This window comes from Hipposideros armiger, unplaced genomic scaffold, assembly GCF_001890085.2.
Source record: "Hipposideros armiger isolate ML-2016 unplaced genomic scaffold, ASM189008v1 scaffold_352, whole genome shotgun sequence".
Classification (NCBI taxonomy): Eukaryota; Metazoa; Chordata; class Mammalia; order Chiroptera; family Hipposideridae; genus Hipposideros; species Hipposideros armiger.
In genome coordinates, this window is record NW_017731702.1 from 393,016 (window position 1) to 405,370 (window position 12,355).

A 12,355-nucleotide genomic window follows, 5' to 3' on the forward strand; every position below is an offset into this window, starting at 1 on the left:
CAGTATTCTGTATTAGAGAAAACTCTAACCTTAATATTGTTTCCATTCATTAGTTTATTCAAGAAATGTGAGAAGAATGCTGACTGTTGCCAAAGACCAGATTGTTTAACATTTCCACTTTAAAAGCCTGAAAAATTCTCAAGTCATTGTTTTTCCATAGGACAAAGAGAAACAACAATAAATTAAAATGCAGGTAGCTTGAATTTGGTTTCCAAATATAAAGAGGATGCCACTCGATTTCACAGTGAGGAAATACGAGGTTGCCTATATAAGTCCTGAGAAGCAGTATCACCTAGTAGTTAAAAGAGCAATCCCTGGCTTTCAGCTGCTCAGGTCAAAATCTACCCTACAACATGCCACATGCCAGACCCTAAGCAAGTTACTCAACATTTTAAAGCTATTTCTTTGCTTTATAAAAAAGAGGATAATCATGCCTATACCTCGGGACTGTTTTACAAATTAAATGAGAAATAAATGCAAAAGCACTTAGCGAAATATAAGACATATAGTAAGTGCTCAATAATTATTAACTATTGTTATGATGTGAGGACAAAATAATTACTTATATTTGTAATCCAAATTACCACACTGAAATAAGACAAAAATTTTTCAAAAGGATTTCTAAAGCTAATTGGAATTATTTTATTAATTTATCACTAGGATGCGTGTGCTCTAAAAATTTCTGACAGTGTCAAGGCTTAAGGTCCACTTTTACGCCTTTAAAATTAAAAATACCCCCCCACACACACACACACACAAAAGGCATATTAAAGACAAGGATAAAAACAAAGAAAATGTATAGTCTTCCTTGAACTTCCAAATCAAAGCATTCTGTATTTGCTTTATGGAAATTAGAATTTTAACAATGCTTGTAAAGTATAATATAATGACTTCATTTGCAAAATGGGGGAAGAAAGCCAACTTCAAGCTTCTTTATACATAATCCAAAATAAATGAAAATGTAACATACTTTTGAATTACCAGGAGGATAATATATTTTATGAAGTGCTTCTGACATTGAAATATTATATATTTAATATATCTACATAAAAAGAGGACTCAAAGTAAGTCTAATAAAATGTGGTTATGAAAAAAATGGAAATGCAAAGAAGGATGAAATAATCTGGTAAAATGAGTATAGCCATTAAACACTCCCATTCAGACTTTTAAATCTAGACTAACACATGCCACATCATCATCTACTAACGAAATTAGCGCACATATACATTAATTAAACAAGACTGCCCAGCAACACACAGCAATACCAAATGGCCAAGAGAGTGGTAATATTTTGATGCTTTAAAGAAACAAATTTTAAGAAAACAGTTCCTCACCTATTATCAGATGGCAGAAGAGAAAGCAAAGCCAAAGCTGAAAGTTTTCTTCTTTCAGGCTGGGTAATGTTGTCCATGCGATCAACCCACATTTCAATCATATTTCCCAAAAGCTGGTCCATCTGAAAAAAAGACCAGGAGGCATCTCAAAATATGTGACATGTTACTTACCTGTGGATAAGTACTGTTAACGGCTAAAACCTCATAAGGCTGGTTAAAGTTCAATTCCAGCAAACCACAGAATTGGAATATGAGAATGTGGAGCAAGATTTGAACTGGAAAGGAATAATTTCAGCAAACCAGAAATTGACTCCAATTAACCTTAAGAGCCAATTAATTCTGAGAACTAAACAAACTTGTTCAACTCAGGTAGGCTGAGGTGTCCAGCAGCTTGGTCAAATACTAGTCTAGATGTTGCTGTAAATTCATTTTGTAGGTGTGATTAACATTTACCATGATTTTAAGTACAGGAGATTACCCTAAATAATGTGAGCTGGGCTTCATTCAATCGGTTGAAAATCTTAAGAGCAAAAACTAAGGTTTCCAAGAAAAGAAGAAATCCTGCCTCAAGACTATCCACCAATAGATGAATGGATAAAATGAATGTGGTACATATATACTATGAAATATTATTCAGTCATAAAAAAGAATGAAATCTTGTCATTTCCAACAACATGGAAGGACCTAGAGTATTATGTTAAGTGAAAAGTTGGACAGATAGAGACAAATACCATATGATTTCACTTATATGTAGAATCTAAAAAAGCAAAACAAACACAATGAAACAAACTCAGACACAGAGAAAAAAATGATGGCTGCCAGAGGGTGGGGGCTAGGAGCTTGGGAAGAAAACGAAAGGGGATTAAGAAGTACAAATTTCCAGTTATAAGTCACGGGGATAGAATGTACAGCATAGGGAATATAGTCAATAATATCGTAATAACTATGTATGGTGACACATGGTTACTAAATCTATTGTGGAGGTCACTTTGTAGGATGTATTGGGTTGTCGCAAAAGTCATGACACATTTTTGCAAAGAAAAACATAGAAAAATACGTCATCGGAGACACAGAGGAAAAACTGAGGGTTACTAGTTGGAAGAGGGTGGGGATGACGGAGAAGGGACGAGACAATACAAATTGGTAACTACAATAAGGCCTCAGGGATAGAAAAGACAGTCTGGGGAATATAATCAATAATGTAAATGTTTTTTAGGGGGCAGATGGGCTCATGTCTTGTTAGGAAGACCACTTCATAGACGGTGTAGAGGCCTGACCACCACAATGTATTTCTGAAGCTGATGTTGAATAATATTGTATGTCAACTATAATTATACTTACCTATAGTCACGAGATGTGGAGTAGTGTGTGGGAATGGAGTCAATGGAATTGTAATAGATAAGTATGATATCGGGGGTGAGGGGGGACAGTGGATGGGGGAGGGGGGTTACTTTGTGAGGGGTGTAAAGGATAACTATTGCATGGTTCTGTACACCTGAAACTAATAATAAAAAAAAAGAAAAATACATCATGACTTTTCCGACACCCCATACATGATAAATCACTATATTGTACACCTGAAACTAATATAATACATGTCAACTGTAATGAAATATAAATTTAAAAAAAAAGACTAACATAGAAATCCTGAGTTTTCAGCCTGCCCTACAACATCAGAACTTACCAGTCCCTAAAATCATGTGAGCCAATTACTTAACATTGCTCATGTGTGTGCGTGCGTGTGTAGACACATGCACGCGCGCGCACACACACACACACACACATTCTCTCTCTCTCTCTTCACACACATGTGCGTGAACACACACAAATTGGTTCTATTTTTTTAGAGAACCGTTTGAAACCTACAAAGTAAGACACAACCAAGTGTGCTGATTATGTAAATTGAAAGTGGATCTCAGGGTCTACTTATAAACACTTCTCCACTTTTAGCACTTTTTAAAAATGCATTTAATATCAAAATCTCTACCTCATGGATTTGGTAACATCAAATCAACCTTAAGTTCCCACACTTTTCTACTTTTTTACTTCTACATTTTTTTCAGAAATGCTTCCACACATTTTATAAAATACTAAAAAGTCAAGAAAACACTTATTAGTTCAAGACAACCCTTTATAGTTGAGTTCCCAAAACTGTGTGCTGTATCCTAAGATGCCACAGTGAACTTACAGAATATTTAAAATTGAAACAGAGACGTCAGATACTGTAAGAACTACTAGTTCAAGATAGTTCCCAGTTTTAACATTACTCTCTTTTCAAATGCCTCATCTCTGCAAAGTCCTTCCCCCATATCCAACAGAGCAGAAAATGACGGTGGAGGTGTCCAGTCTGATTCCAAGGTTTGAAAATGTGGGGTAGTGCCCAGTAGGCATTCATAGTCCATTAGACAGTTTAACTGTGTTTATTCAAGAATGAAATAAAGGTGTTATTCTTTCTTTAGGCTTTTGTGTATTATTTTTCAATAGCTATTAAGTTATTAGGACATAAATACACATTAAGTTGTTTGGAACTAACTACTTAAAAAAAGGAACTGTTAGATACTTATATTTCTTTTGGCATAGGAGCACTTTGAAAATATTATTAACACATTAAAAACACCACAAACCAAGACAGTTGGGTAACTTCTGATTTATACCAGAGCGTCTTCAATTCATATTTAGTTTGGAATCAACTGGTACAGTTGTCCTATAGTCTTACTGTAATTAATATCGAGAAAGCAAGATTTGAAAAACAAATTAGCATCATTATAAAAGCAAATACCAAGTTATCATTAAAATGCAATATATACAACTGAAGCTATAGTAATATATCTGGATGAAACGATGCAATAGCAAAGAGATATCTCTATAATCTTATTTTTTTATAACTTACATTTATTTCCTTTATTATAAAAATATTTAACAACAGTGAGTTTGTGGGGACTTTAATTTAACAAGCAAAGAGAATATGAGGGGTCAGCAACTTTTTTCTGTAAAGGACCAAATAGTAAATATCTAAAGCTTTGTGGGTCATATGGTTTCAGTTGCAACTATTCAATTCCCCAAATCAGCCATAAATAATATGCAAACAAATGGGCATGAATGTATTCCAATATAAAAATTCATATAACTTTCACGTGTCACAAAATAATACTATTATTTTTATTTTTTCAAATATTAAAAAATTGTAAAAACCATTCTTAACTCATAGGCTTTACAGACACAATCAGCAGGCTGGATCTGACCCAGAGGCTATAGTAGGCTGACCCTGGGAATATGTAAGCAGGGACAGAGCTAAGGAGCAAATTTCCCTGATAAACGCATAGTTTCCAATATTCTAGAATACCTGAAACAGATCTAACTGAAGCTTTGTGGCCTGGGGCAAAATTACCCAGGAGTTTATTTTTAAGGTAGAATCAAAACTGATTAGGAATCAACTGAAGGAATGGTGAGGGATTGGGAGGGAGTGTTCTAGGGGAGAGGGATAACAGCCTGTATGCAAGGACTCTGACGCAGGGAGAAAGGTGTTTCCAAGAAACTGAAAAATGTTCTGAGCAGTGAATGGCTGGATCATGGAATTCTAAAAGGAGGCTAAGAGATAAGGCTAAAGTATAGAAAAACCATATTACGGTGGGCCTTTGTAGGCAAACCTACATTAGAGAGTTTGAACTTAATCCTAAGTGTAAGAAAGACACTGAAGAGATTTGAAACAAGGAAATGATAAAATCATATGTATACATTAAAAATTCAACTTGGTTGCTCTGAAGTAAATAGTCATTAAGTTTGAAAAATAGAAACAGGACAACAGGAACAAATGTTGATGATCATTTATAGCAAATCATGAAGCTACAAAAAAATTAGGCATTATTTTCAGAGAATTAATTTCTAAAATCAAGGTATTTCTTAAAAATATAATTAAAAGTTGATGGGGTTTCTTTACTTTGATAATGTTCGTCAAGTTCTACCCAGGCAGGTACAGATACAAACTGATCATGCTGATACCAATTAAATAAATATCTACTATAGAAAGAAAGAACTTTATTTCCAACTGGTTCCACCACTCTGTTATAACTTTAAAGAACGTAACTTATAAATATGTCTTCTATAAGAATAATTTTATAGCATATAACTCCTGCAGAAGTAGAATAAAATGTTTAGGTAAATGATGATCTTTCTTCTCTCTAAATGTTATCTTTTTGGTCTACTTGTTCAATATACAAAAATCAATTTTCATTTCTTTTCATTACCAGTGAACAACTGGTAACTGAAATTCTCAAAACACCATTTATAATAGCATTAAAACCTAGAAATATCTAGGATAAATTTAACGAAATACATGCAAGATATGTACAATGAAAACTACAAAACATTGCTTGAGAACACTAAAAAAAAAAATCTCACTAAATGTATATCCATGTTTATGGATACAAAGATTTGATATTGCTAAGATTAAAATTCTCCCTAAATTAATCGATAAAATCAACATAAACTCATTCAATATCCCAGCAGGTTTTTTGAGGTTTTTTTCTTTTGGTAAAAGTTGGCAGTCCAATTCTAATACTGATATAGAAATGTAATGGATCTAGAATAGCCAAACTTATTTTATACAAGAACAAAGTTGGAGGATATATACTATCTGATTTCAAGACCTATAATAATGCTATACTAACCCGGAAAGTGTGATAGCATAAAAATAAACATGTATATCAATGAAATGGAGCTGAAAAACAGATGCACACATAAACTGGTCAATTTATAAACTGGTCAATTTATTTTTGACAAAAGAACCAAGGAAAGTTGATGGGTAAAAGTCATAGGTAAATTATGCTAGAATAACCTATAACACACAAAAGTATATATGTACATGTGCATATGTGCACACATATGTATTTATATATGTGTATATGTATATGTCATACACCTTGTACAATGTAAGTTATTAAAAGTTTAAAATATAAAAATTTAAATACCATAGACTTTTATAAAATCATTATTTCACCAAATTATTTCCCATCTTTATCTGAATAAAGACCTCCTTCGATGTCAGTGAACTAATTCTTACCTCCTGATTAAATTTATGTGCCATCTCAGTAAGGAGTGAGGAGAAGAAACTGGTGTTTTGCAGCAGGACCCGACCCATGACGCCAAGATATGTCGACATCACTACAGGATACCTCTGCACAAATAAAATACAGCATGTGGAAAACTGCATTACAGGACGAGTGTCAACAATTATAAACAATCACTGACACAGTAACAGTAGAGACATGAAATAGCAATATTCTCTTTCATGCTGCTTCTGTAATAGAGAAGAACAGAGAAAGAATTTTGCCAACAGCATTTTTATGTTACTTTAAATGCTCCTAACTTACATAGTTACATGGATCTATTTAAGAGCTAGACTTAGAACATAATTGGTGTTTTTATATATTCAGTACGTAACAAAACTAGCCCTATTTTTTTCCCATTTCTCTCCTTCAAATCTCAGTGAATGAATACACAGGCTATATCAAAGAGATGATATATCAGAGGAAATCAACACTTTCCCATGTGGACCACTAAAAAAGCAAAGCTGTATGGCTACCTGAAATTTACTTAATTTACTTCAAAATAGTCAAATATTTTAAAAATCTTTCCTTTTATATCTAACAATGAAGACATAATTTTCCAGTGAGAAGGAGAATAAAACTATTATAGAACCCTAGAGTCCAATACTGTCCTTAGAAGCTTAAGAAAAATCTTACCTCCCCTTCTATAATACCTCTGAAAACACAGGGTAGAATCGGCTGAAACATTTGCGGGCCTAATACTGGGTTCACTTTAAGGGCATTTTCCACAACCTAAAATCCAGAAAGACACACTGGTAATACTTAATAATGCAAGTCATTGCTTCAGGCAAAACACAGGTAAAGAAAACAATGTATTAAATATTCCATACCAAATCTGAGATACAAGTAACTATATGAGGTATTCGATATTCACTTTTACAACACAATCCACTAAACAGTGCAATTTGATATAAAGTATATAATATTTAGGCACAGCTATACACCTTACATAGAACTGTAATTAATCACATACTGATAATGTAGGTATCATGTTAATGTAATTCTTATGTCTGCATTTTAAACAAATAACCCTTAGAAAGTGTTGCACTAATAGAGGCAGCAAAAGGCATTTCAGAAGTATTGGCTTTTAATAGTGAAAGGAAAAGTTAGTAACAACTGTACACAATGTCCAAAAATAAATCTACATTTAAATTTATTAAAAAATTGGACAGAAAAGGGCATGTTGCATATATCCTGTATATTCACTAAGTGAAAAATGATTTTATTTCCTTTATAATATAATATAGATTATTAACCATGAGCATTGATTGTTACAGGTGAAAATCATGAAATGTAAATTACTTTTATATGATTAAGATGGGTTCCCTCTATAACAAAGATACCATAAAATTCAAAGTGGGGTGTGTGACTTTCTGTTTATTTTTTATTTTATGTTTTAGGAAGTGAGGAAGGCAGTGGTCAGGAAGCAGCAATGAGGACCAAGAAGGATCTTACACACTTCCAGCCCCACTGCTCAAGGAGTAGGAATGAAAACAGATACCATGTGAGAGAATTGTGGGCAAGTACCAGTCTCAAGGTAGAGCCAGGTTTCTCTTAAAACTTCAAACAATGTTTCTCAAGATTGACTATTGGCATTCCAAGTGGGACAAGTGTTTACCATGCAGACTATTCCATGCAACATGGGGCTTTTAGTATCTCCAGTCTCTAGTCACTATATGCCAATAGCATGCTCCAATCACGATGACAATCAAATACACTTCCATGCATTTCGAAACATTCTCAAGGTAAGCAAACAGTACCCAGGAATGATGCTTTCTAATTGTGAGCAAGAAGTAAAGGGGATGTCCAAAGTTTAAAAATATAAAACCTTTCACTGTGGGTCAAACACTATACTATCTACTAAGAGATATAGAATATAATAAAAGATCACAGTTCCTGATTAAAAGCAACAGGAGATGCGATTCAGAACATAATTAAATCTGACCTCAATAAAGCTTATTTTGTTAAAAAATTGGATTTGGAATAGAGATGGTAAGGCATTTGGAATAAAGGTGGGGATGTCGATAAGGTAATGGACTGAGACAGTCTCAGAGGTAGATGTCACCAGAAAAATTCTATTTTATCTATGAATGTAAGGCCATCTGCTGATGTTTAGATACAAATTTAACTTCAATGTCTCCTGAAACCCCACTAAAATTATAGTAGAAGGACTTTAAAGGGAAGAGGACATAATTTCAAAGGGATAAAGAAAACGAGAGATGAATATAGAAGATACGAAGAACTTCAAGGGGTAACTGACTTAATCAGATCAGAGAAATTGAAGCCTAAGGTTGCAATGGAGAAAGCTGAGAAGCAACTCGATTTACATCATATTTCTCCCTCTCTGTCCCCACCAAGAAACAGAGATTAGCACAATATACCTTTGTAAAGGAGAGTAAAGGAAAAGCTAAAAATAAGACTGACTGAAAGCCTATTTAAGAAACAGATTTCCAGAAATTCCCAAATTTGCAAATCTGAGCAATTGGCCTTCCCCGACCCCAGGAGAAGGATGTATTTTCTTTTTTAAAGATTTTTTTTTTAATTTTTTATTGGGGAATTGGAGGGGAACAGCATTGGGGAATCAGGGAAGGAGAACAGACAGGTAGACAAATTGCTGTTTTGTTCTTTAGTCTAGTTGTAGAGGACATCGCTTCACTGGCCCATGTCGGTAGGATCATTGCGCTCTTCCCGGGTGAGGCAATCGGTTGCCGGTCATTGGTCGGCCACTCACAGCGGCTCACGGCAGCTCTCGCTGGCTGCCGGCTGCTCACGCTGGCTGCCAGCCACTCACGTAGCTCACTGCAGCCCACTGCAGCTCCGCTGCAGCTCCTCTGCAGCCTATGCCATCGCCAGCAACTCACAGCAGCCCAGCTCCAGGTCGAGCTGTTCATCATCTTAGCTGTAGAGGGCGCAGCGTCACTGGCCCTTAATGTGGGATCCGAACCACGGCCCTGCTGCTCAGAGCTGGTGCTCCCAAGCGAGCTCTTAACCAACTGAGCCACTCGGCCGGCCCTGTATTTTCTTTAAAGGGTCTACAAGAAAGAATTTCCAGAATAAAAGGACCCGGCGGTGCTAATATAATTAGTTAAAATATACCTACATCAGGCACATCATTGTAAAGTTTCAGGACACTAGGAACAAGAAAAACAAGCTACAAGCTTGGGGAGGAGGAGCACTGAGACGGAGTCAGCATGGCTCTGGAAGACTTCGAGAAAATTAAATAAAATACCTGATGGGTCAATATGTCTGAACATATTGGGCACAGACAACTTGCAGAGAATTTAGTGCACATAAAAATTTACATCAGAAAACGTTAACTCCACGGATTACAAAAGTTTGGGCAGAAAAGAAATAATCACATATTTAGATCACTATGACATTTAAAATATAAGTTCGTTCAATACTAACCCACTAACCAGCTCTCCATCACTGCGTTTTCTTTATATATAAAGGTATAGTTACTATTGCACAAAGGATCCACAATATTTCAGGGCTAAAATGGAGTCTTTGTATTCAAAAAGGTTAGGAACCATAGCTAGGAAAGATAAGATTGTTTCTGAAAGATTATGCAAGAAAATGCATTATCAGACTCTGGAGGCAGGGGTTGTGGAAAAAGATCAAGAGACATTTCAAGAAGTAGAACTGATAAATAGAAAACAAACAGAACTGTTGACCAAAGGTGAAAAGTCTGGGATTACTCCTAGTTTTCATGTTTGGTCAATGGGTATAAATTATGGTGCCATTAATAACAATGACGTTTGGTTTTGGACATGTTGAACTTGAGGTACCTATGGGAAATCCACATAAAATGGTCCTATATTTTCACACACATAACACTATACAGCCACTTTCCAAGGAAGATGCTGAAGTTGTGACTTAGAAGCCAGAGTTCACAAATGGCAGTATTTCATCTTTTCTTATGGCAGTTTCCACTGCGACAACATGGATGGACCTTGAGATTATTATGCTAAGCAAAATAAATCAGACAGAAAAAGTCAAGAACCATATGACTTCATTCATTTGTGGGATATAAAACTGAAAGCAACAAAGGAACAAGACAAACAAATAAGGAAACAAAAACTCATAGACACAGACAACAGTTTAGTAGTTACTAGCTAGAGTATAAGTAGGTACTGGTAGATGAGGGTCAAGAGGGTCAAACATATGGTGATGAAAGGAGAACTGATTCTGGGTGGTGAACATATAACGTGATATATAGATGATGTACTAAAGAATTGTACACTTAAAACCTATGTAATTCTACTAACCATTGTCAGCCCAATAAATTTCAATGAAAAAAAAGCCGGAGTTCAAATTACAATTATTTCTATAGTGAGGAAGGTTCTTCGATAATGATCAAAATCCTACTGAATATTTTGATCAGCAGCATAGTTTCACTTCTAAATAAAATTTTGAAAAATGTATCCATGATTTCCGTGGTAATAAACGATTCTGTATATTTTAAGTGAAATGCATGTACATCCAGATTGCCAAACAACTCCAAGAAGGAAATAACACTAACGACAACTAAAGCAATAGAGACTGTGTTTCCTCAAAAATAAGACCTCGCAGGGGAATAAGCCATAGGTAGCTTGACTGCTCCAGGATATGCAGGGCACGCACCCCTCACATGAGGTTTTATGACCTCTTGCAGGGAGAAAGATGCCTTTTCCACAAACTCCTTCAGCTTAAAATATTCAGTATGCCAGGGTGCCACATTTTGGCACCTAAAATCATGCTACAGCTTATTTTCTGGCTAGGTCTTATTTTCGGGGAAACAAGGTAGATACAAGTAAGGCGATTTACAGAGGTTAACAGAATTTAAATCATAACTCACTCTTCTTGGCAAGCATCATTCCATTCTCAGGGATTTTAGCATGTTTGCTGTGTTTTATTTGATCCACTTAGTTTAGTTTTGTTTGGATGCTCAAACTGTCCTATCATTAGCCAGTGGGAGCACCTTCAAGTTAATTCCTGCACCTTTGACAGAATCCAAGCTTCTCTTGCCTCTGGCACAGAGCTTCCCAGGTTCTTTTGTGTATCCCTTGCCTGTGCCCTGGAGTCAACCAGCAAGACACAATATTTACAGAGCACAATCTAGGCCCTGGGGTGCTCCTTGCCAGTTGATTTAAACTGCTTTTAGGTCTTTGCTTAGATAGCATCAGGAAACTTCTCTTTCTAAAAAGCATATACCATAAATTCACCAAACCAATAAAAAATTATATAATTTTACATAACTTTGATTTTATATTTCCATCTTTCTTCTCTTATATTGAAAAAGGCCAAATTCTAATAACCTTATTTGCTTCTATTATATAAATAAATGTATTTATTTATATATACATATATATATGGTTTCAAAATAACAATACCAAAATTACTATTACAACAATAATAATACAGCTGAATGCAATTTATAATTTCCTTGTATTTATTTGTATTCTAATGTTATATCCCACCAGGGATATACATGTGAAATACTATATATTAAAATTACTCGAAATATTCTCAGATTCTACACTTCTACATAATAATATTCAAACGTTTCAGCTTGTTTTTTTATCTTTAGGAATTGCTTTTAATTTATTTTAAGTCATGCAGAACATCCACATGACTCCAAAACCAAAAGTACAAAACTGATACACATCCTGAAAAATCTAGCTTCCATCCTCTCTCCCTCTTCCCCCTCCCCACATAACCACTTTTATTAGTTTGAGTATTTTTCCATTGTTATCTTACGCTGCACTCTTTAACTACAAGCAACTCTAGATGCCGTTCTTTGCTTATAGTTTCAAAATCATTTTAAAACTCTATATAGCCATTGTCTTTGCTCCTTTTTAAGCTGCATAGTATTCCTCTGTGTGGCTGAATAATCATTCAATCATGCATGTTGCTATTACAAACTGATCTTCTGCA

At 34.9% G+C, this 12,355-nt stretch overlaps 1 protein-coding gene across 1 annotated transcript in view; it reads right to left on the reverse strand.

The window, feature by feature from the left end:
• Positions 1-12,355, reverse strand: part of IPO11 (importin 11) — a 197,354-nt gene that overhangs the window by 55,505 nt on the left and 129,494 nt on the right. Inside the window, exons 19-21 of the mRNA XM_019661540.1 lie at positions 7,076-7,171; positions 6,394-6,507; positions 1,335-1,456 (exon numbers count right to left, since the gene is read on the reverse strand). Coding sequence (XP_019517085.1) covers positions 1,335-1,456; positions 6,394-6,507; positions 7,076-7,171 — 332 coding nt within the window. The remainder of the gene's footprint in view (positions 1-1,334; positions 1,457-6,393; positions 6,508-7,075; positions 7,172-12,355) is intronic.